General features: G+C 40.8%; 1 protein-coding gene and 1 pseudogene across 3 annotated transcripts in view; both read left to right on the top strand.

The window, feature by feature from the left end:
• Positions 1-73: 73 nt before the first annotated feature.
• HNRNPH2 (heterogeneous nuclear ribonucleoprotein H2) lies at positions 74-5,939 on the top strand. Of its 2 annotated transcripts, none has more exons than XM_082447663.1 (2): positions 74-218; positions 3,654-5,939. In XM_082447663.1, the coding sequence occupies exon 2, from the start codon at positions 3,707-3,709 to the stop codon at positions 5,054-5,056; it is 1,350 nt and encodes a 449-aa protein (XP_082303789.1). In that variant the 5' UTR covers positions 74-218; positions 3,654-3,706; the 3' UTR covers positions 5,057-5,939. The 2 variants fall into 2 exon arrangements, with proteins under 2 accessions (XP_082303789.1, XP_082303790.1); XM_082447664.1 differs by having other exon boundaries at positions 87-206.
• Positions 5,940-14,493: 8,554 nt separating this feature from the next.
• Positions 14,494-25,724, top strand: part of LOC309652170 (sodium/potassium-transporting ATPase subunit beta-3 pseudogene) — a 31,287-nt pseudogene continuing 20,056 nt past the window's right edge. Inside the window, exon 1 of the transcript in view lies at positions 14,494-14,503. The product of the transcript in view is annotated as a sodium/potassium-transporting ATPase subunit beta-3 pseudogene (transcript). The remainder of the gene's footprint in view (positions 14,504-25,724) is intronic.

Here is a 25,724-nt window from a genome sequence, read left to right on the forward strand (position 1 = left end):
GATATCGACCCGCCCTATTTTCGTACCAGAAGGAAGTGCGGCACTTTAATAATCCCGAGTTAGAGCAGCGCGGTGCTCACGTGACCCAGATCTCACATGACGTAGATCCTCACGTGACCAAACGCTTACGTGAGCAGAAGTAGTTCTGGTCGTCGTCTACCGCCTCGCTATAAGCCGTTTGAGGGAAGAAAGAGGAAAATTATCCGGTATCGTTAGAGGTTGGTGTGTGGGTGGGAAACGGGGACCCGGGGGTGGTGATGATGCAGACCAAAGCGGGGTCCGCGGGCCGCCTCCGCCTTTTTCGTTCCCTGCTTTCCCCTCCCCCGCACCCCCCTCCCCCCATCTCAGTGCCGGGAAGCCGCCTTTGCTGCGCCTGGTGGGGAAATGGTGGACGCTCGTGACTGTGTCTGTGTTTTTTGTATATCTATCTGTCTGGGCGGGTCTCAAAGGACCCTTAAGAGAAACAGTAAGCTGGAAAGCATTTGAAAACCACGTCCCTGGATTAGGAAAAACAGATCTTGAGTCCAGTGGCCTGAATGCTGGTCCGTCCATTCAGGCACCCAGTCTCCAGTGCCTGATTGTCTGTCTGTCTGTCTGTAGGGGGAGGCACATCTAGGCAAATGCTGCGTGCCTGACCGAGGCGCCCAATGAATTTTTTTACTGAATTAAATATTTAAATAACGTTTATTTTTCGGCTTATAACAATCTACGTGTTCAGTTTTGGACTTTGGAAAAATAATAGTATGCTATAAATTTTAAAAAATACACGTAATTCGTCACTCGGAGATAACTACTCAGCATTTTGGTCTGTAAAACGTCTGTATATAACACACACATAAATGCACAAATTCTTAACTCACAAGTGGAATCCTGGTTCCTACTTCAGGCAACAGAGTCCTCGTGGCCTTCCCAGGAGACACAGTGATGAAGCAGAACCTCCCTGCCACCACAGAGGGGATGTTAAGGCCTAGAGGGCTGCAGGGACATTAAATGGGATGGGTCGTCCAAGAGATAAGGCAAGCAAAAACCAGGGCGTTAATCTGTCACTCAGACCTAGAGATGGTCTACAGGAAGACTGTTATCACTGCACGTGCAGTGTTCCAGGCACATAATAGGCAATTAGTGAATGTTGACTTGAATCCTCAGTGTAGTTTTAGGGCAGTTAGTACACTTTGTACTTAACTTTCCAAGAGGCCCAGTGTTCCCAGACCATGTCAGATAAGCCATGCACATACAAAATTAGAAAATTTTATCAAATTTGCTATACTAAATCCCAGAAAAGTAAACATTTAAACTTGTTTTCTGTTATTTTTTTGCTGAAATAAAAGTGATTGCTCTCTATAGAGAATTAAGAATGCACAAAAAATTGAAAAAAAGTTGAGAAAGCTATAAACCTACCACCTAGAGTAGCCACTATTAACATGTGACATATTCCCCATGCATGTACTTTTGTAACATTGTTTTTTAAATTCCAATTACAGTGATTTTTAAAAATTAAAACTATTTAGAAGTATATAGGGTAAAAAGTGAAATTCCACTACACTCTTCCTACCCACCAGTGCTCATTTTCTCAGAAAACAACTTAAATGCTTCCAGAACTTCTGTGAATTTGCATACATATATATGTGCCTGCTTACATTTTAAAATAAGCAGGATCATACTCTACATGTTCCTTCATTTAATATATTTTGGAAATCTTCCTAGGTCAGGGCAGATTTTTTTTTAAACAGCTGCACAGCATTCTGTTTTAAGGATAAAATATAATTCACTCAGCCACCCCCCTATTAATGGATAATTAGGTTTCTAATTTTCTGCCATTACTAACACTGTGGCAGTGAACATTTGTGAGTATTTCTGTTGACCAGGTTCCTGGAAGGAATTCTAGCATGATCGAAGGATATGTGAACATATATCTTTTTCATAGTTGAGATTATAAAACAGTTATGATCTTGGGTCACTTAAGATTATAGCATAAGTAATTTCTCATGTTATTAGATATTTTTTATAATTTTTAAAGTGTGTAATATCTTATCTTTCTTAGTAAAATACCTTTCAAAGAATATATAGCTCCATAAATCTTTGTCTGAATTTCAGATCCTCTCCTTAGGGCACATAACTGGAAGTGGGTTTACTGTATCAAAAGGCGTGATACATATTTCCAAATTGCTTTCCAGAGATACTGTATGAACTTTCACTCCTCTGGGAGTATATTAGTTTGTGAACCCTGAATATCAGTATTGACTTATCCTCCCTGCTTAACTTCACTATGTTGATGGGTGAAAAATGGCAGTTAATTCTGGTTTTAACTTGTATTTCTGATGACTGATGAGGTTTGAACATTTCCCAGACTCTTCTCCTGTATCTTCACATCTGTATTGCCGGTATATTTAATCTGTTACCAAGTCCCACAGAGTCCACTGCTTTGAATGTGTAGATCATATCTTTCCTCCCCCCCTTTTTTTAAACTGCTGTTGCCTTAAGTGGATCCCTTAACATATCTCTAAGAGACAGAGTTCTAACTGCTCTTGCTAGTGTCACCCCAATCCCCTCTGTGACTGCCGCACTGTTGCCATGGTGACCTTTCTGAAAGGTTCTGATTACTTCACTCTCCTCCCCTCACTTTCCTTCTTCTCTTTCCTCCCCTCTCTCCCCTCCCCTCAGTCCCCTGTTTAAAACCCTTAAAACGTCCTTAGCCTTTGTCTGTCTCAAAAGACCTCCTGGATCGATCTCTACCTAGCCAGCCTTATCTCTTGCCTTGCCTCCTTCTATTTTATGCTCCATCATAATTTTAAGAATTTGTGGATCCCTGAGCCGGTTAGTCCTTTCATTTAACCATTCTACACTGATAGAATTGACCAACCAGTCCCTGCTTTATAACACCCTTTCACCCTGCACAGAATTATGTCATAGCAGGGATAATGTTTATTTGCCCTTTTTGTCTTTAGTAAAGATGTACAGTGCCTCTGTAGGACCATAAGCCCTTTCTGGGCTTATTGAGCCTTGTATGCCAGAGCCAAGTACTGGACCTGGCAACTGAAAAATGTAAAGTGAAGGTGTGAATGCTCTATAATGTCTTTTTTCCAGTTATCTCTTTGGCCTTAATATTTCCGTGATTTTATTAATTTGTATGAGTTTTTTATATAATAAGGATAGTATTTGTTGTAGGTATCTTCTGAAGTGTATTGTTTGTCTTTTATGTTTAATCTTACTTTTGATGTAACGAAGTTTTTCATTTTTATGTAATCAGATATAACCATATTTTATTTGTTGACCTCTTCCACTGTTTTTGTTGCCATTCACTTTGTATATCTTTTCATCTTTTGTATATCTTTTCTGACTATGTGTTTATATATGATCAATGTGGAAAACTTAGAACATACAGAAATGGCCAAAGAAAACATTCTCTGAAACAGAAAGCTCCCATAATCTTACCACCCAGAAATAGCCACCATTAATGGTATCCAGCACATAATAGGTATCAAATAAATAGTTGTTGAATGAATGACTTAGAAATTTGGTGAAGTCTTTTTGTTTATACAAATGCCTTTACAAAAAAGCTATCAGCGTAATTGAGTTTTCTATTAATAGTTTGCTTTTTTCCCTTACTGTATTGTGAACATTTTTCCATGACAATTAGTCTTAATTTTTTTCAGCTACACCGAAATTACACTGAACCGAGCCTGCCAGCAAGAGCCCAACAGTCACCATGATGCTGAGCACAGAAGGCAGGGAGGGGTTCGTGGTGAAGGTCAGGGGCCTGCCCTGGTCCTGCTCAGCTGATGAAGTGATGCGCTTCTTCTCCGATTGCAAAATCCAAAATGGCACATCAGGTATTCGTTTCATCTACACCAGAGAAGGCAGACCAAGTGGTGAAGCGTTTGTCGAACTTGAGTCCGAAGATGAAGTGAAATTGGCTCTGAAGAAGGACAGAGAAACCATGGGACACAGATACGTTGAAGTGTTCAAGTCCAACAGTGTTGAAATGGATTGGGTGTTGAAGCATACAGGTCCAAATAGTCCTGATACTGCCAATGATGGCTTCGTCCGGCTTAGAGGACTCCCATTTGGCTGTAGCAAGGAAGAGATTGTTCAGTTCTTTTCTGGGTTGGAAATTGTGCCAAATGGGATGACACTGCCGGTGGACTTTCAGGGGCGGAGCACAGGGGAGGCCTTTGTGCAATTTGCTTCACAGGAGATAGCTGAAAAGGCCTTAAAGAAACACAAGGAAAGAATAGGGCACAGGTACATTGAAATCTTCAAGAGTAGCCGAGCTGAAGTGCGAACCCACTACGATCCCCCTCGAAAGCTCATGGCTATGCAGCGGCCGGGTCCCTATGATAGGCCAGGGGCTGGCAGGGGGTATAATAGCATTGGCAGAGGGGCTGGGTTTGAAAGGATGAGGCGGGGTGCCTATGGTGGAGGGTATGGAGGCTATGATGACTATGGTGGCTATAATGATGGGTATGGCTTTGGGTCTGATAGATTTGGAAGAGACCTCAATTACTGTTTTTCAGGAATGTCTGATCATAGATATGGAGATGGTGGGTCCAGTTTTCAGAGCACCACAGGGCACTGTGTACACATGAGGGGATTACCTTACAGAGCCACTGAGAATGATATTTACAATTTTTTCTCACCTCTTAACCCCATGAGAGTACACATTGAAATTGGACCCGATGGCAGAGTTACTGGTGAGGCAGATGTTGAATTTGCTACTCATGAAGATGCTGTGGCAGCTATGGCAAAAGACAAAGCTAACATGCAACACAGATACGTGGAGCTCTTCTTGAATTCTACCGCAGGCACAAGTGGGGGTGCTTATGATCACAGCTACGTAGAGCTCTTTTTGAATTCTACAGCAGGGGCAAGTGGTGGTGCTTATGGTAGCCAAATGATGGGAGGGATGGGCATATCCAACCAGTCTAGTTACGGAGGTCCTGCTAGCCAGCAGCTGAGTGGTGGTTACGGAGGTGGTTATGGTGGTCAGAGCAGTATGAGTGGATATGACCAAGTTCTGCAGGAAAACTCCAGTGACTATCAATCAAACCTCGCTTAGAGAAGGAGTACTAAACAACAGCAACAAATAACAGCCGTGCATTTATGGGAGTTGACTAGAATGGGAATGATGTTAGGCATATCCAGTATGATTGGTAAATGGGAAATATCATTGATTCTGATCACTCTTGGTCAGCTAGCTTCCTTTTCTTTTTCCTCCCTCCCTCCCTCTCTCCCTCTCTCTCCCTCCCTCCCTTTCTTTTTCTTTTTCTTTCTTTCTTTCTTTCTTCCTTTTGCTTTCTCCTTTTTTTTTAAGAAAACAAACAAAAATTAAGTTTAACGGTTTCGCATTACAGGCTTGTGATTCATGCTTACTGTAAAGTGGAAGTCAAGATTGTTTTAAAACTTCAAACTCAGTAATATTGAACACTGAAACATTCACCTAGGATGTAATAACAAAGTTCAGTATTGACCATAACTGTTAAAACAACTTTCAGCTTTCCTCAAGTTAGTTATGTTGTAGGAGTGTACCTAAGCAGTAAGCGTATTTAGGTTAAAGCAATTTCACTTATGTTAAATGTTGCTCTTATACCACAATACATTGAAAACTTTGGATGCATGTTGAGAAACATGCTTTTCTGTAAAACTCAAATATAGGAGCTGTGTCTACGATTTAAAGTGAAAACATTTGGCATGTTTGTTAATTCTAGCTTTTCGGTTTAATATCCTATAAGGCACGTGAGTGTACACTTTTACTTTTTTTTTAAAAAAACGCTCTGGGACAATTTTGAGATGTAATACCAATACTTTAGGAGTTTGGTCATGTCGTTTGTATGAAATTCTGAGGCTTTGGTTTAAATCTTTCCTTGTATTGTGATTTCCATTAGATGTATTGTACTAAGTGAAACTTGTTAAATAAATCTTCCTTTTGAAAACTGGAAAAATCTTGTATAGCTTGATTTTTATTATGTTCTATCATATGAGCCACTTCTTTTATACAGTCCTGTGCTAATGAAATTTAAATTGTTTTTAATTTTTTAATTATTATAAATGTACCTTAGCATCTTTATAATACATTATTGCACATATCATTAATTATTTCTAAGATATATTCCTAGAGGTGGAATTGCTTAGTCAAAGGTCCACACATTTTTAAGGCTTCTGTTTTGTATTGCCAGAAAGATTATGGTACTTTGTGTTTCCACTAGGAGTGTATTTTTAAAAAAAATTTTCCCCTATAGCCTGCTCAATGAAACACATTATTCTGCTTGATCTTGGCCAGTTTGTTAGTTGAAAAGTGGTATCCCGTTATTATTTTAATTTGTGTTCCTTAGCTTAATATTAAGATGGAGCATTTTTCTGTTTTTTTCTACGTTTATCCTCACCACATCCACAGGACTATTGAGCTACTCTGGAGACGTTGTACTTTATCAAGACAGCACGCTCCAAAATCCAAAGAACTAAAGGCAAATAAATAATCCTCTTCCTTTCATTTAACCATAAATTAGAAGATCTAAGACACCTTTATATGTTTAAAAGAAGTAGGCCTATGTTATCATAGAAATAATTCAGTTTCCTTCATGAATTCATTAATAGTCTCTAAACACTATTCAAGGTTTTTCAGGGGGCATTTAAAGCTTGTTTTAAACCAATGGTTCTCAGACTTCAGTGTGCACCAGAATCATCTATGGGGCTTGTGAAAACATTGATTACTGGGGCCCACTCCTAGAGTTTCTGAAATTCAGTAGTTTGGGGGTGGTGCTTGAGAATCTGATGATCCTGCAGGTCTCAAGACCATGTTTTGTGATCCATCATAGTTCTCTAATGGCTACAGGCCTATAAACCCTGAAATGGCAACTCTAAGAAGCCGCTTCCTTCATGATTCCCGATTGCCTCTTACTTTCCTGTAACAAGTAGTTTAAGCTTTCTATGAAAGTATAAATTGCATTTGACTATTTATAATACCTTGCACCTCCCATGAGAACTTTGAAAACATGTGACATCTGGGATTATCTTACACTTCCGCCCATATCATAGTGGCCATTAACAACACCTCTCAATGACCTTCAGGTCTGGACGCCCTCAGGTCAGTACCAGATGCACCTGAACTTCAATAGATCTTTTTGTAGATCTCGTGACTAGCCTGGAAATCCTTGGTCTGTTCAGAGCTTGAGGCCCAGAGAAACGCTCTGAGAAGGGAAGCAAATACCAAATTGGTAGTACCTGACTCCATTTTATTCAAGGACACTTTTTATTGAAAACCATTCATGCTGAGGATACAGTGGGTGGTGATTTGAGATTCTTTGATGACTTCTAATTTCTGTCACAGCTGCCAATAGAGCAAGATACCCATTTCAACTCATGTCATACTGAGCCAGTCATTTACCTTGCCCTCCTAAGGCCTTCAGGAGGGCTTTTGCAGAGGGTTCACAAGTAGGTGATTTTGCTTTCCAGGCTGCTCAGTTAATTTTCCAGAACATTCTCTTACTGTAAGCAAAGATTCTCCAGTTAGCCACTAGATGTCACCAAACCCCGGGAAAGGATTGGCTGAGCCTGGCCATCAATGGTGTTTGCTTCCTCTGTGCTGGAGAACAAAACTCAGAAAGGCTCAGGGAAGCAGTTAAAAGAGAGAGACCCTGGGGAAGGCCAGCGGGCAGCACTAGAGGTGTGGAAAGGGATAGCAGTACCTGTGGGGACAGCAGCACAGATGCTTGTGTACACACACACACATACACACACACACACATGCACAAAACACCTCTAACTCTCTTAAATCTAACACTAACACTACCCAGGAGAGTTTGCTGGGAGGTAAAGTGGGCAACCCACCCATACCCTGCAACCAAGTCAGGATTCATTTTAGACTGCCCCCTTGGGCTACTTGGCAGAATCAGGCCGAAAGTTTGCAGTGACAACAATCATGGCCTAAGGGAGTCTCCACTGATAGCTTATGCCAGTGGTTCTCCGAGTGCCGCTCCTGGACCAGCAATCAGCAGACCTGGGAACTTGTTAGAAATGCAAGTTCTCTGGCCCCATCCCAGACGGAATCAGAAACTCCGGGGGTGGGTCCCAAAATCTGTGTTTTAACAAGCCCTACGGGTGATTCTGATGCTCAGAACCACTGGTTTATGTATGGATTTCCTTATTCACCCATTCATTTATTTCTACATTTATTCATCCAACCATAAAGGAGGTCAGTAAGCCAGAGACAATCCTATCTGTAAACACGGCACATCTTTTGTACCTTGACAGCCCGTGCCCTCCACCCCGCGAATTGATATGAAAATGCATTGCAAGTTCACTTACAAATCAAGGTCCTTTTCCTTCAGTGAAAATGCCTAATCTGTCAGCAAAAATGAAGATTTCTCCAAGCTGGGCCTTGAGCACTGTTGCAAAACAGCTGCTGATGGAATGAAATTCCACTTGCTGTGCCTGATACAGGCTGGGACTGTCACAAGGGCCATTTCACAACCTGCTCCCACACTGACCAAAATTCAGTCTTGTGAATACAAAACACGCACGTCTATGGGGTCACCAGCTTAGCGTGGTGCAAGACCCCATTTGGGAGGTGAGGGGGTTAGGTTGTGCCTGGAGCCTGTCTGTGGAAGGACTTTTTCCAAGAGTCCTTTTTCTCCCTCCCTCTCTGCCTCCCTCCCTCCTTCGCACAGGGCTCGTTTCTCATGCACGCATGTCATTACTTCAGAGATGAGGAAACTGAGTCTCAGGAAGGGTAGGAATCAACCTTGCCTTTGGGAAAGAAGCAGGATGCTGGAGAGTGGAGGAAATGACGTCTGGCCAGGGAAAGAGAAGGAAATGTCTCAGATCCTCAGGGGATGGTGGAAGGGTACCCGTGCTCTGATACATGAGGGAGGAGGGTGGCGCAGACCAGCGCTGGGTCGAGCTCTTCCATCGCTCCCCAGACCGAAGTTCCCTTTCCCCACTGCTAGCCCGCGAGTGGCGGGGAGAGGGTCAGGTAGGGGCGCCTCAGGAGGACGGAGAAAGAATTTGATAAGAATTCATTATTCCCTCTCCCCTCCCGCTTTCCAGCGACCCTCGATCCCCCCAATCTCCGCCCCCAGTATATTTCCTTTCCCAGGCAGGATGGGGAAGAAGCCTGGCAATGGCCAACCTGGGACAGGCCGCGGCTGAGGGGGCGTGGTTAGCGTGGTGACTGATGCCCGTGGCTTCCGGGAGGAAGGGGCTTCCGGAGTCCCTGCCCAGCTCGGAGAGGGGAGATACCTACTTTGGTAACCACCCAGGGCGTGCTAAGTCTGGCCCCTGTAGGTGAAAAAAAATTAATCAATAGTCAGTAAGAAAGAAATGGAAATTTTTATTCAAGCCAACCTGAGGATTATAACCTGGGCGACCCGCCTCTCAGAGTTTTGAGCACTGTTCCAAAGAGGTGAAGGGGGAGATTTTAGAGAAATGAAAAGTGAGAGCTGTGAGTTTCAGGTTTATTTGGGGACTAACTGAGGACTATAGCTCTGGAAACAGCTTCTCAGAGAGCTCTGAAGAACTGCTCCCAAGAGGTAAGGGGAGAGGTCAGCACGTACGATTTTGGCAGAGGGGGTACCTGCAACCAAGCACACATCTTGGTAGAAGGTTGCAGCTAGTCCCAAGGAATGGACATCTTGGTTAATGGTTACAGCGCTTTTCTAAGTAGGGCGAGATGAAAAAATTCAGGTTCATAAAACATTTCTCCTGAAAATATCTAACTATGTGAAGCTCTGTTCTGCTAGTTTTCCCAGAGCACAGAGTTCCTCATTCCTGATCTCTACCCTGACCTCCTTTTAGAGTGTGTTAAAGGTCGGTGACTTCAGTGGCTAATGACTCAATCCTTGTAGAAGTGGATGGTGAGTGACCTTCTTCAGTTGGCAGTGCCCCCTTTTTGTCATAAATGTGACCAAAGTTTGGGAGGCGTTTTATGACCATTTTGTCCCACAGTGTTAGGAATGCTAATTCCCAGGTCAGGCCAGGATTTCATTGATAGGCCATTCAATGTGCTATTACTAGACTAGGCCCTTTAAACAGTAGCCAAAAGTCTCTGGACCACCTGTATTACTAGTCTGTTATGGTCCAGGAAATGATTCCCTCTTGTTGCTTCTTCCCATATCTAGAGTTACACTATTATAATCATTGATTTTATAGAACTATATTTGGTCAGATGTTTCAAGTCGCCTAGTCGTCATCATTTTATCAGAGGCTCAGTCATACTTTGGTAATGCAAAAAACAATTATCTTGTAAAATAGGCAGAATACAAGTAATATAGCTAATAACTTTTTTTTTTTTTTGGCCACGCCGTGCAGCTTGTGGGATCTTAGTTCCCTGACCAGGGATTGAACCTGCAACCTCGGCAGTGAAAGCATGGAGTCCTAACCACTGGACCACCAGGGAATTCCCAGCTAGTAACATTAATAGGGTTATAAGTAAATTCTTATGCTAAGAACTTCCATTAGGTTCGGCCCAGTATATCCCCAGGGCATCTGACCTGGTCTGTTCCATACCAATCTCTATCTTTAAGGTAATGATATATTGTCATTATTCATAAGGCACCCAGCTCAATTACCTACTGTTTTTAGGCTGATTATCCTTAGTATGTTATTAGGCTGATTATCCTTAGTTATTAGGCTGATTATTAGGCTGATTATCCTTAGTATGATTCAGTTGTTCCCAACATTAGGGGGCTTTAAACTTAGATGACTGTAGCCTGATGTTAGTCATATTAATCTATCCCATAACTGAGGAAGGTTATATTCTTTGACTGAAATTTAGCTCATTGCTCTGACTGAGCTTGCGTAACTTTAAAAGAAAAGTCATATTTATGGTCATGGTCAGAGCAAGTATGACTGATTGGCCAAGTGAGGGGGTCCCAGCTAGTACTATCAATAGTGGCCCAAACAGAGCTATAACTTCTTTCTGCTAGAATAAATTTCCTAAGGGCCATCCAATTAGAGCCTTGGAGAGGAGAAATCCACCAAGGTAACCCAGAAGTACTGGATGTAGGTAATTGACCATAAACCCAAAAATTGGATTAAGTTTTAAACTCTGCATAGGATTTGTGCCCATGATAGGAAAACATTGATTTATGCAAAAGTCCAAGAAATTAAGAAAGCACTGTAAATAATAATACGGCTCAGGTCCAGTACCTTGGGATAGCTTTCTGCTTCTGATGTCATCTTCTTCTCATCCTGGTATAGGTGTAGTTTCTCCTCGGTTTGAGCATTGTTTTAAGGTGATTTTGAGGTCAGCAGTCCTCTCTATAGACCAGTCCAATGCAGGAGCACTTTCTAAGTGAGAAATATGAATCCAAGAGTCAATTCCCTTCAGTTTTTCTGTGTATGAGCTAGTTAAGAGAACCTGATAAGGGTTCTTCCATCTAGGTTGGAGATGATGTCTTTTCCAGTATGCATAATCTCCTAGTTGCCGGTAATGGGACATCTGATCTTCATCCAAAGATAGATTACTGTGATAAGCTTCAGAAACAAACTTAGAATGTCCTTTTAATAATTTGTAGTGAGGTGGATGGGCCTAGAGACTGTCATACAGAGTGAAGTAAGTCAGAAAGAGAAACACAAATACCGTATGCTAACACATACATATGGAATCTAAAAAAAAAATGGTCAGAAGAACCTAGGGGCAAGACAGGAATTAAGATGCAGACCTACTAGAGAATGGACTTGAGGATACGGGGAGGGGGAAGGGTAAGCTGGGACAAAGTGAGAGAGTGGCATGTACATATATACACTACCAAATGTAAAATAATTTTGACCAAGGTTTGGGAAGCATTTCATGACCATTTTGTCCAACGGTGCTAGGAATGCTCATTCCTAGGTCAGCAAGATTTCATTGATAGGCCACTCAATGTGCTACTATTGAACTAGGCCCTGTTAACAGTAGCCAAAAGTCTCTGGACCACCTGTCTTACTAGACAGCTATGGTCCAGGAAAAGATTCCTTCTTGTTGCTTCTTCACATATCTAGAGTTACATATTACAATCATTGATCTTACAGGACTATATTTGGTCAATTGTTTCAAGTAGCCTAGTCATCATTATTTTTTATCGGAGGCTCAGTCATACATTTGGTAACGCAAGAAACATTAGTTTTGTAAAATAGGCAGAATACAAGTAATATAGCTAGTAACATTAATAAGGTAATAAGTAAGTATTTAAGTTAATTTCCACTGGGTGTGGCCCAGTAGCGCTCCAGCTCATATGACCAGTCTGTTCTGTACTATCTTTAAGGGAAATGATATACTGGCATATATGTTGTACATAAAGTTCAGCAAAGATGTCTACACATACAAGGTGAGTGGTGGATCATTGTGACCCCTTACAGGATTGATAAAGGAATGTTACCTTCTAAGGAGCTACGTGGCTGGCGCCAGAAGTAGAAAAATTGATCTTTATGATTGAGCAGGTATTTCTGCCATTGGGGAGGTCTGGTTAATGCATAAAGCAGATACACACTAGAGGGGAGGAAGGAGGCCAAAGGGCAGAGAAAAGGTTTTATGTGTAAATTTTTCTTGTCTTAACTTAAAATGTGAATTTTTATTTTGTTACCTGGGAACCTCGCTTGCCCTCCCAAGCCCCTCTGGCTCCCTTCAGTCCAGCTGGGCACTAGGAGTAGGAGGCCTAAGGCCAAACCAGGCTACAGGCCAGGGAAGGAATGGCCCTATAACCTCCCTGGGTGCCCCCTCTGTGGGTCATCTTGGGCTGGCCCCCCAGGGAGTTGTGCTTCTCGTGCCCAGCGCTCCCCCACCCCAGGGAAGCCCAGAGAGCAGGTGGGATGGGGCCTCTTGTGAGCTGTGGTGATCGGTTTTTCTCTATGCAGAGCCCCTTGCCTGGGACATAGTAAGTGCTCAATATATGTTTATTTTCAGTTGAGTGTTGATTCAACTTTTATGGCTTGTGATTAATCCTTTTTCTTCTGTTATAGAAGCTCCCATTGTTGACCAGCCAACTGTCACAACACCATATTGGAACTTAAAAAGTTCTGAAAACATCTTGGATCTTTTGTTTGCTTGAGTATTTATAAACTCATATTATTATCCTTTTTTTTTTTACATTTTTTTCCTTGTAGCAAAGCCTTAAAATATTCTACATCTTCCTTGAAACTTTCTCTCATTCCTCAGTTCACACTGATTTGTCCTCTCCTAAATCTTTTTAAGCAAATAATCAGACTGTACAGTTCTTACTTGGTGGTTCTCAAATTATTCACATGTGGTAGTTTTGATTTTTGTTTGATGGTTAGGCTGTATCTTTTATCCTTAAGCAAATATGAGGGTCTTCAAAAGTGCCTATGGGGTGGGGATGGGGGAGTGACTGCAAATGGGCATGAAAGATCTTTTAGAGGTGAATGTCCTAAACTTAGATTATGGTGATGGTTTGTACAACTCTGTAAATTTACTAAAAACCATTGAATTGTAGACTTAAAATGGGTGAACTTTATGAATATAAATTATACCTCAAAGAAATACTTTAAATGCCTATGGAGTAATAAGTAAAGAATAGTGGAGATATGATATATTTTGTGGGAAGACTAAAAGGAAAGGTAGGTCATAATGATAAAAATACAACAGCCTGAGGAACTGACAAAGACTCTCTCCTTGACCAAACTTTAGACAGGCTCTTCTAAGCCCCCTTTACAATTAGGCCTTGTTCTGGGACCCTGTCCTGTGAGCGTGTCCTCGGCATGCCTAGCCAAGTTTTAGCAAGACTCCTGCGAAGTCATCCCCCACCCTTGATATCTGATCACGTTGGCCTGCCTCTAGCAAAAATTCTATTGTCAATTTAGCAAGAATCTCCCTCCCCTTGATGTCTCCTCTTAGTAATTTTTCCATCTGCTGACTCTCTCACTCTGTTCTTTGGCTATAAATCCCCACTTGTCCTTGTTGTATTCATAATTGAGCCCAGTTCTGTACTGAAGTCTCTCTTCCCGTATTGCAAAAAATCTGTCTTTACTGCTTTTATCTGGTGTCTGGCTCTGTTTCTCTTTGACAGAAGGCATTCTCAGACAGTGCTTCTAGTAGTATATATCAGTCTGGCGTGCTGGGGGGAGGGCAATTTTTTTAAAGACCACCTAAAAATGCCTACTCATTCATTCACGAAAGACATATTGAGGGCCTACATTTTGCCAGGCACTGTGCTAGATGCTGAGGAAACAGATGTGAGCAAAAATCATCTACAAGGTCTCTGTCTTCATGGAGCTCACAATCTAGTAGGGGAGCCAAATAGCATGCAGATATCTATACAAGAGTGCACTTGCCAGTGAGGACAAGTACCAGGAAGAAGGGGTCCATTATGCTATGAGGGCCTATAAAATAGGGAGATTTGACTAGTCAAGGTGGTCAGGAATGTTGCTCTGAGAACGGATTATTGAGCTGAGAGGTAACAGAAGAAGAGACTAATTAGGTTGGAGCTGGGGGTTGGGGAGAAGGCTTAAGGCTATGTGTTCAGAGAGAGCATGGTGAGTAAAAGGGACTGAAAGAATGCCAGTATGGCTGGAGGTAAGAGGCAGCGGGAGAGCAGTGTGGCCAAATTTCCATTTACCTATCCATCCATTGTTCATTCATTCAAAAAATATCTATTGAGCACTGATCATGTGCTAAGTCTCATGTGAGGTGTGACTGTTAACCCCAAAATGGAACCATTTATTTTCCACAAATAAAGCATGACCCCCCATAGGGGCCTGTGTCAGGAGTGAACAGCTTTAGGGTTAGGGTAACGAGTGGGGATAGAGTCTCAGAAGGAAAGAAAGTCATATTTACTGAGCACAGGTGGTGTCAGTTCCGTGGGATCCTGGGAAGCTCATTAAACCCCAAGAGGATTCCTGAAGCTGGTTGTGATCTCATTACCCAGACACTCTCAGAGGCGTCCCACTGCCTATCAATAGAAGGACATACTGCTTACCCTGGCTGTCACTTCCCTCCATCTCCCAAGGTCTTGGAATAACATTGTTGTCAGAAAGTTGTGAGTAAAATACAAATGTTATATATGTATACAGCTTCATTTGAGATGAAATTTAGGAGTTAAGATTCTAGAAAATAAGACATGTTGCATATTAACCACAATAAATAAGATCTTGAAATACGTGGAAAGAGATAAAAGATAACATTTGTATGCCATTATCACTTGAAATAATATTATTATTCTTATGCCAAAGTATTCTCACCCCTGCCCCAACCAACACATTATCCAGGCTGGATTTTCTGACATTATTTGTAGAGTCCTGAGCTGGCGTTCAATGCTCCCCACTCCATGGATCCAAACTACATTTCTAGTCCTCTCTTCCAACCCATCTGTGCTCTTGGCAAACTACACCATTGTTTGTTCCCTCAAGAGACTCCTGCATTCTCCACACCCCTTTAACATGCTAGAGTTCAATTTTCACAGGGTTTGGCTCTCACACACACATGATGTCATTACATCCTCAGATCAACCCCATGAGGGAGCATAGTTACTCTCATTTCAGAGAAGAATAAACCAAGTCTCAAGGAGGGGGGAGGACCAGCCTTATTTTGGTAAAAAAGCAGATTGCTGGAAATTAGAGAGGAGTGGAGAAAATGCAGTAGTTTTTAGATTAAATGGCAAAATGAATAAAATCTTTAGTTTATACTCATGTTACATGTTTATTATGAAGTCTCATTAGTGGCAGTGACAGGAATTTGCCCCTCCCCTTCTAGCTCTATTGCTAGATTCCTTGCCCCTACTCTTATCTATTTTGTGGAGGAAGAGTATCAAGGAGGGAGAAAAGGAGGGGTGCCAACCCTGGGGAGAAGAGTCTGTACTTGGGCTGCAGCTACCAAGTAGGGGTGGTTAAGGCAAGCCACCTTTCCCCATGCAGAGTCCCTTGCCTGGCACACAGTAGGTGCTCAATATATGTTTATTTCCAGTTGACAGTTGGCTTTATTGTTTATGGACTGTGATGACGCACTTTCCTTCTGTTCTAGAAGGTCTCACTTCTGACTAGATCAAGGACAAATAGTTCCCAAACTGTTACAGCATTATCTTCAAATTTACAGAAGTGTATGTGAGCTGGATAGGAAAATTTGCTATACATAATGTTGGTTCTTCGACTTGTTCCCAAGTCAGTATTTCTCAATTGATATTAGTTTACTTTTTTGGTTAGAAAAACAATTTTATTCTCTGCAGAATATACTGAAAATGTTTTACCTCTTCTGTGAAACCACTTTTTACTTCTCCAGCCACCCCGATTTCTTATCTCTTGGTTCTTTTTGAGCAGATTTTAAATCCCCCTTGGTTGGTCTCTTATAGTTTCAGGTGTACTCACCTTGTTCATTCAGTGTTACCCCTAAACAAATACTATGGCTTCCACAAAAGCTGATTGAGTAATACAAGAAGAAGAGCAGACATGTGATGTCTCTTATGGGGAGAATTGTTAAACAAAACCAGGGGACAGAGAATGGCAACTTTATACATTGTTTCCAGTAGTATATATAAGTCTGCCTTTTGAGGGGAGCAAATTATTTGAAGTCTCTTATTAGCTATCTATGGCTGCATAACTACTTACCCCCAAATGTAGCAGCTTAAAACAACAAACATTTATTATCTCACATATTTCTGAGGGTCAGGAATCCGGGAGTGGCTAAGTTGGCTCCGGTCTCTCATGAGGTTGCAGTCAAGATGTCAGCCAGGGGGGGCTTCCCTGGTGGTGCAGTGGTTAAGAATCCGCCTGCCAATGCAGGGGACACGGGTTCGAGCCCTGGTCTGGGAAGATCCCACATGCCGCGGAGCAACTAAGCCCATACTCCACAACTACTGAGCCTGCACTCTAGAGCCCACGAGCCACAACCACTGAGCACGCGTGCCACAACTGCTGAAGCCCGTGCACCTAGAGCCCATGCTCTGCAACAAGAGAAACCACCGTAATGAGAAGCCCATGCACCGCAAGGAAGAGTAGCCCCCACTCGCTGCAACTAGAGAAAGCCCACACGCAGCAATGAAGACCCAACGCAGCCAAAAATAAATAAATAAAATAAATAAATTTATATTAAAAAAAGAATATACCTATAAAAAAAAAGATGTCAGCCAGGACTGCAGCCATTTGAAGGTTTGACTGGAGTTGAAGTAGCCACTTCCAAGATGGGCTCATGGGGCTCACAAGATGTCTCAGTTCCTCACCATGTAGATCTCTTCATAGGGTTGGTTGAGAGTCCTTATGACACAGTTACTGACCTCCTCCAGAGTGAATGACCTGAGAGAGATGGAGCAGGAAGCTGTGAGACCTGTGACCTAGACACACACCCTTGCTTATGCCATATTCTTTCGATTGGAAGTGAATCCAGCCCACACTTAAGGGGAGGGGAAGCTGCTGCTGTCACCATCGTGTTGTTTCCTTATAGCAGAAGCAACAACAAAACCCTGAAAAACTTGCTTCTGGTATTCATAGAGCATGATGGGAGGGGGGAACAGGGATATCAGAGAACAATCAGATGACGAAACAGATGTAAAGAGAAGAAGCTTTAATGGTGGTGGCCCTGGATTGGGAAAGACTGTGTGGGACCTGGGCTGCCCACCCAGTACTCAGTATTTACTCTCTCCTGTCTGTCTAGGCTTGTGTCTCTGTTTTGATAGGTAAAGACACCAGGCCAAAATATGCTTCCCAGAGAGCATGGAAGAATACAACATGCATCTCTGATAGTAACCTAGGAAATCCAAAAACTAAAAGGAAATCCCACCAATTGATTTGAAAAGAATGTAACGGTCTTTCTTTCAACCCAGGTTCTATCAAACCAATTCATTGCACCACACAGAAATGGTATTGAATTTACCACATCATGTACAAAATAGAACTTATTTTCCTTTTGGCTGTTAAATTTCCAAAGGCTCTCCATGGCATGATTGGGCTGTTTGTTTTATTCTAAATTTAATTTCTTTTCAGAAAGGAGGTTGCAGGGAGGGAGGGAACTTACATTTAATGAGTAACTACCATATGCCAGACATTTTATATATATTTTTGCATTTAATTCTCACCACCACTCTGAAAATAAAATACTATTACTATCTCCATTTTACAGATGAAGAAATGGATATTTAGAAAAGTTAAGTAGTTCTTTCAAGATCATTCTACAAGTGAATGAAATAAGCAGGACTCAAATCCAGGCTTTGTTTAACTCCCAAGCCTGTGGTGTTTATTAGGGTGCTTCTTTTTCAGATGGTGAGCTTTCAAGCTTCAGCGTCATGTTGATTTTAATTGACTAAGTAGTAGAGTTATTTTTTCATTCAATGACAGACGAATGTAAATACCTTCATGGTACATAAATAGTATTTATTATTATGAAGTGTCATTAGCATTAACACCCTAAACTCCATGGCTCTAACTGCTTGGTTACAGAAAATTCGATGTTCTATAGATCAGTGCCTTTCAAACTTAAATATGCATTCAGATCACCTGGAGGAATCTGCTGAAAATGCAGACTCTAATCCAATAGGTCCAGAGTGGAGCCTAAGATTCTACTTTTCTTTCTTTTATAAATTTATTTATTTAATTTATTGGCTGTGTTGGGTCTTTGTTGCTGCGTGCGGGCTTTCTCTAGTTGCGGCGAGCGGGAGCTACTCCTCCTTGCGGTGCACGGGCTTCTCATTGCAGTGGCTTCTCTTGCTGCAGAGCACGGGCTCTAGGCACACGGGCTTCAGTAGTTGTAGCACGCGCACTCAGTAGTTGTGGGCCACGGGCTTAGCGGCATGTGATATCTTCCCGGACCAGGGATCGAACCTGTGTCCCCTGCATTGGCAGGCGGATTCTTAACCACTGCGCCACCAAGGAAGTCCCAGATTCTGCTTTTCTAGCAATCTCTCAGGTGGTGCTGATGCTGTTTGATCTCAGATCATACTTTGAGTAGCAGGACTATGGAGTATTCCGCCATAACTATTTTTGGAATCCCCAGGGGTGCTTCTAGCTATCCAGGAGTTTGTAGTCACAGATCAAGGATGTCTAGCTGAGTTACAACTCTCAAGCTTCTGGCCGTAGCTATTTTAGAGAGGTTCTCCTCTACACCAGAGCTCTGCTTATGGTACCATTTCTATCTCCTTATATGAGTGGATTTGGAAATCTGCTATGCCAGATATTACTGGATCTGCATGCTATTGTAGTCCCTTGATGTTAACCGTAAATGCTGGCTGATGAACAATAGCAGCCAAGAAGAGGGTGAATCAGACAGGCAAACACTAGTCTTTTCTGCTGCTTGAGAGGGAAGAGAGAGAGGGAGCCCTGGACCATGGTTAGCATGGTTCATTCTGTAGGACAAACATATACCTGTGGTGTAGATGAAATATCTGCATCAAATCACAGCTTGATGGCACAGGCCATGGAAAATATCCAGCTCAGTCCCCTTGCTCTGATTCCATGCTTTTCAGGCAAATAAGTGATCACTGAAGATGGTAGTCAAGAACCATCATCTCTGCTAATGGTTCTCCCAGGGTTGGCAAGTGTTTAACAAGCATGCATTCTAGTCATTCATTCGGATAAACAATCTGTCAAAGACTACTAACACTAATTAGTAACTTACATGAACCAAGTACCAGCTAAGATTCTAGAAATATAGTATCTCTACTCTCAAGAAAATTTCAGTATGGAGGGAGACACAGACAAGTAACCTACAGTACATAGTGATGGGTGTTAGGGTTATTATCAGAACCCATAGCAGAGCCATCTAACCCAAATTTGGGATGGGTGGGGAGGAGGCAGGGCAGTGGTGTGCTGGTTAATGTTTAACAATCAGTTCTCTGAGAAAAATAAAAGCCCTGATTTGTTAGCGTTTGCTGATTTTCATGGTGGAAATGCTCCCATCATGGCCAGTTTCAAGCCACCAAATTGATGTCACTGAACATGGAGTTGTGCATAATAGGCTCTTGAAAGTCAGGATAAGTTAATTCTAGCACACCATTGGGGTAGAGAAGACTTCCCAAAGTGAATTATGTCTAAGAAGAGATTTGAAGTAAACCTAAAGTTAGTCCGTCAAATGTGGAGGACAGACAAAGGGATTCCAGTTAGAAGAAACAGCAAATACAAATAACTCAGCATGGTCATAGGAAACATGTTGCTTTGGCAGTAAGTGTTGACAGTCTGAATTAAATTGTAGGAGGGAATAGTGTTAAATTTCCCAGTAGGCAGACTAAGCATATATTGATATTTAGGGCACCAGAAGGGTGGAGGAACCAAGGAAAAGAAAAAATTAGTTCTGATGAAATTATTAAGTGTATAATCAATAAATTTGGAAGAAATGTCAAAGAAAAATTATTATAACACTTGTTAAAATGGTAAGGAAGACTCCATTCAAGATTATTGCAACAGGGGAGAGACTATTGCAGCAAGGGAGAGAGACTGAACTCAACTCCAAATACCACAATGACGGCTGGGGATTTATAGTCTATGAGAAGAGTGAGGGGGTCAGTGTATAGAAAATTACTAAGAGGAGACATCAAGGGTAGAGATATTCTTGCTAAACTGTCTTAACAGGATTCTTTGCTAAAGGTAGGCCAAGGTTGAGTCTTAGTCAAGAAGAGGGCTCAGAGAAGCCTAATTAAAGTTTGGTCAAGGAGGGAGTCTTTGTCAGAAGCTGTTTTAATTTTAACATACATGTGAGTTTAGTACTATTGAATTAGAGCAGAAATGAGAGTACCACAATATTTTTAATTCATAGGGCTTCTGGTTCTGGGGATGGGGAAAAGATACTTGGAAAGAGTCAAAATATATTAATGCTGTAGAAATAGTAGAATTTCATGGCTGATTAGGAATAGAGGGGAAGAATAAATCAAGAATTACTCTGGTTTTCTAGCTTCTGCAAGTGATTGGATGGTAGTGCCCATGAGATAGGTAACATTGGAAGAGGAGCACATTTAAAATGAAGATGATGACTCTGCTATCAGACATGTTCAAATTTGAAGTACTCAAAGAACATCAAGTGGAGATGTCCAGTAGGCAGTCAGGTATATGAATTTGAAGCTCAGCAGAGAGTATTGGGCTGGAGTTATAGTTTTGGGAGTCACCAGTACATAGGCTGTAATTGTAATCATGAGAATGCCTCTTAAGGAAAGGGTATAGAGTGGGAAATGAGAAGAGGGTCAAGAAAAGATCCCTGAGGAACCCCAGCATATGGAAAAATCCAGCAAAGGAAACTGAGAAGGAGTGATTAGTGGAGTAAGAAGAAAATTACTAGACAGTGGTACCCCAGGATTCAAGAGAGGAAACTGTTTCAAAAAAGGAATTCAACTGTTAAGGCATCAAACAAGAAGACAACAGAGATGTGTCCACTGAATTTGGCACACGGAGGTCTTCAGTGCCCTTGACAAGAGTAGTTTCAGTGGTGTGATAGAGATTCCATTTCAGATAGAGAAGCCATTTCAGAGTACACTGAAGAGTGAATGGGATATTAAGAAGAGGAGTCAATGAGAATAGATAATTCTTTAGAAAAATTTTACTCTCAAGAGCTGTTGAGAACTTGAGTGGTAGGTGGAGAGGAATATGGATCAAGTGAGGGCTTTTCAAAGATGAGTGATACTAGAGCAGGCTTAGATGCTACTATGATCTATTAGAATGATCTATAAAGAGAGATAAGGATGTAAGCAAAGTATCTGAAGATACTGGACAGGAATGGATGCAGAGTACAGGTGGAGAATTGACCTTAAACAGCAGGCACTCATAATGTATAAACTCATTCTTAGGCACAGGCCTTATTGATAGAATGTCTCACCGTCTGTGGATAGGCAAAACATCAGGACATGAAAATATTGTAACATTTAGACTCTTCTGATGTTTTTTAAACCAGTATTCATTAATAAACATTAATAAAACAGTTGTGTCACCTTCAGAACAGGGAAATCCTCAAAACAACAAGGGACTTATTTGTCTTTCATTTAACAACTATTTTTTGAGTAAATTGTGCCATGCAATGATCTAAATGCTGGAAATAAAATAGTGAACAAGTCATACCTGATTATTTCTCTTATAGAGCTTAGAGTCTACTGGGAGAGAAGTATATTAAACAAATAATTGTAATACAGTGTGATAAGGGCTATGATGGGAGAAGTACTCTGTCAACACTTTACCTTATCTGGGAGTGGAGGAGTTAGGGTCAGAGGACTTCTAGAAAGAGATATTAAGTTGGTATCTGAAAGATAAATAGGAGTTATCCAGAAGAATGGGGTCAAGAAGTAGGGTGTGAGGAAGAGTTCCAGGCAGAGGTAACCATATACATGAAGACCTTGACACCGAGGGAGTGTGATGCAGTTGAAGAACATAAGGTCAGTGTGACTGGACTGCAGAGAGTGGGAGGCAAAATGGTGGAAGATGAAGCTGGAGAGGTAGCAGGGACCAGATTATTCAGGGCCTTATATACTATGTTTAGGATTCTGATATTTATCTCAAGACCCAGGGGAAGACACAGCAGGGATTTAGGCAGGGAAATGAGCCTGACAGGATTTACATTTTGAAAACATTCTAGCTGCACTTCTGAGAATTGATTGGAGGGGGCAAGAGTGGAGGGATGACTGAAAGAGTTGAGAGGCTATTGCAGTTGTTTGGGTGAGAAATTATGGTGACATTTGCTAGGATGGTAGAGGTAGAGATGGAGAGAAGTAGAAGTATTTTAGAATTATTTGCAAATTAACAGCTCTTGGTAAAGAATTGGATGTGGAGAATGAGGGAGAGGAACGTGTCAATGATTCCTAGGTTTTTGGCTTGAACAACTGGTTGGATGAGGCGATGGCAGCTTTTACTGAGACAGAGAAGAAAGGCAGAAGAGGAGGCTGCAGATGATCAAAGTTTGGTTTTTTAGAAGAACTAACTCACTATCATCATTCTCTTACCAGATGCATCTGGTAAGACTCCAATCAAATACAATTCCAAGAATATCTGAAAAGCTCTAGTATTACTTTTATCTTCTTAATATCTTGAGTACCTATGGATGGCTAAAGGGTTTAGCTTATGTTTTTTTGACTTACTGTGTTTGACCTTCATAATTCATTTAATTATACTTCTTTTTCTGACCTCATTATTGCTTTTTCTGAACCATTTCTACCAAACTAGACCAATGGTGCATTTATGTTCATGATGAGTTCAACTCTTAGTAGGGACATGAATTTATAGTAGGGACACTGTAGATGTATGCTTCTTATATTTTTAATATGGATTTTTTCAAACATATATACCTAAAAGTGGATAGTAATAGATCAACATATTCTCACCAACTAACTTCAATAATTATCAATTTATAGTCAATTGTATTTAATCCATCCAAACAGGATGGACTTTAAAGAAGTCACTATTATTCATAAAACAATTAACAATATTTCTTAACATTATATTTCCATTTAGTGTTCTAATTTTCCTGAATACCTAATTTTCCTTTTACAGTTTCTTTGAAACGGGATTCAAATAAGTCCATACATTGTATTTTGTGGATGTCTCTTAAGTCTCTTAATTCATTGGTTCCCTGTCTCTGCTTTTATTTTAAAATTATTATTTCAATTTATTTGTTGAAGAAAACAGGTTGTTTATCCTGTAAAGTTTCTCACATTTTGGATTTTGCTGATCACATCTCTGAAGTGTTGATTAACATATTCTTTTGTTCCTTATACTTCCTGTAAACTGGTAGATCTAAAGCCTTGATCTGATTCAAGATTGATTTTTTTGGGCAGGAATATTTCATAAAAGTTGTGTGTATTTCCATCAAGAGGTACAGAATATCTGGCTGAATCTCTTCTTTGTGATATTAGTGGTCATTGATAATCATTACCTAGATTCATTATTTCATTGGGGGTTTATAAGATGGTGATATTCCAATTCTATAATTCTTCCTTCATTTACTAGTTGCAATATGTCTATAAAGGAAAAATTCCTCTCAAAAGCTATTTCATCACTCTGAGAGGCAGCTTGGATTCCCTTAGCACTATCCTCCAAAGGTGACCAATATATTGGTCTGAATATAATAATGAATATATTTTTCAGAATCATTATTACTCATGGGTTTTTAACATTTTTGATGTGTTTCAATTCATGAGTTCATTGCAGTTATTATTCTTAATGATATTCAAATTGGCGCTGTAGCTCTTTTCAAGTTGGTTCCTGAGTGCTTTTGACACTACCCCAATCGTCTTTGCAAGAAAGATAGCTTTCTTGCTTTCTGATATGATAATTAATAAAACAATATGAATAAATAATTTTAAATATTTATGATATGTTAAGTGCATGATTGTGGCTCTAAATTACCATTTAGTTATGCTTTGTATAACAGGATATAAACACTACCCTCGTCTGCAGTCTACGGAATGCTAAGTTGACACACAAGGCAGTCAAAGCTTCCTTTCATTCAATATCTGACTGATTTATGGCTTTACAGAAAAATAAACAGCCAGCACATGATTTCACCTCCTAAAGAAAGCATTTACACTTATCTAAATATGTTTTTTAAATGAGGTGGAATTTCTTCCTTCTTAAAAATATGTTTCTGGAACTACTAAAAAATTTGCATTTTCTAAATAGCTGATAAAAAACATTCCTCCATATTGTTGAAGAAGGGAGGCACTGGGACCACCAGTAAGACTTGGTTTAAGTATGCCAGTCAGACTTGACTTCTTTCCGTCCTGCTGCATCAGAGGCCATGCTCTCCTTTTTTGTTTCTTCTTTTTTGCAGCCTTTAGTGTCTTGGTTAGTCACCCCAGTCCCAGTGGATTTCCCTTTTGCTCCTCCTTTCCCTCTTGTTTGCACATTTTTCCTGAAGGTTTATTCTTTCTTGTTGCCTTTTATTTTTGGCTTAGTCTCAACTTTGGAAGGAACAGGTTTGGCTACAACCTGTGAATCTCCTCTTGGGGTCTTTCTTTACTGCCTCTTTAGCTGAATTGACCTTCTTCTTAGAAATCTTGGTGATGGCTTCAGTGAGGAAGATGCGTGCCTGGGTGCCTAGGAGTCTTCACAAAGCTGGGCTACTTTGCTGCTGCCAATCCCATAGCCTGAACTCCTGGGGCCCAAGATGGGAGTGGATCAGATGTCTGCCCATTATTTTGATTTAATATCAGGAATCTATCTCTCTATCTATCTATCTATCATCATCCTCTATCACTATCATCTATGTACTCATCCCTCTCTCTCCCTTTTTAGGTAAATGGTAGCATACTATACACGCTTTTCTCCATCTTGTCTTTTTCACCTTAACAATATACCAGGAGATCATCCCAAAGTAGTATACAGAGTATATATTCCTCATTCTTTTTACAGCTACATAATACTCCTTCATGTGGATGTATTGCAATTGATTCAAACAGTCCTTTATTGATGGACATTTGTTTTTTTTAACCTTCTGCTATTACATATAAAACTGCAGTGAATAATCTACTGCATATGCTTTACTGTATTTTTGCCAGTGTATCCTTGGGATACATGCCTAGAAGTGGGGTTACAGGGTCAAAGGGAAAAAGCTTTATGTAATTTTGCAAGATTCGACAACTTCCCCTCCATTGGGGTGGTACTATTTTTCATTCCCACCATCAAAGCATGAGAATGTCTGTTCACAGCCTCACCAAAGACTATGTGGTCAAACCTTTTACTTTTTGCCAATCTGATAAGTGAGAAATTATATCTTATTTTAGTTTTAATTTATACTTCTCTTATGAGTAAGGTTGAATATTATTTCATATATTTAAGAGTCATTTATATATCTTTTTCTGAGAACTGTCTTGACAGTTTAAAAAACATGTTCAATGTGCTTCAAT

The sequence above is a fragment of the Balaenoptera physalus genome (assembly GCF_965194825.1).
Source record: "Balaenoptera physalus genome assembly, chromosome: X".
Lineage (NCBI taxonomy): Eukaryota > Metazoa > Chordata > Mammalia > Artiodactyla > Balaenopteridae > Balaenoptera > Balaenoptera physalus.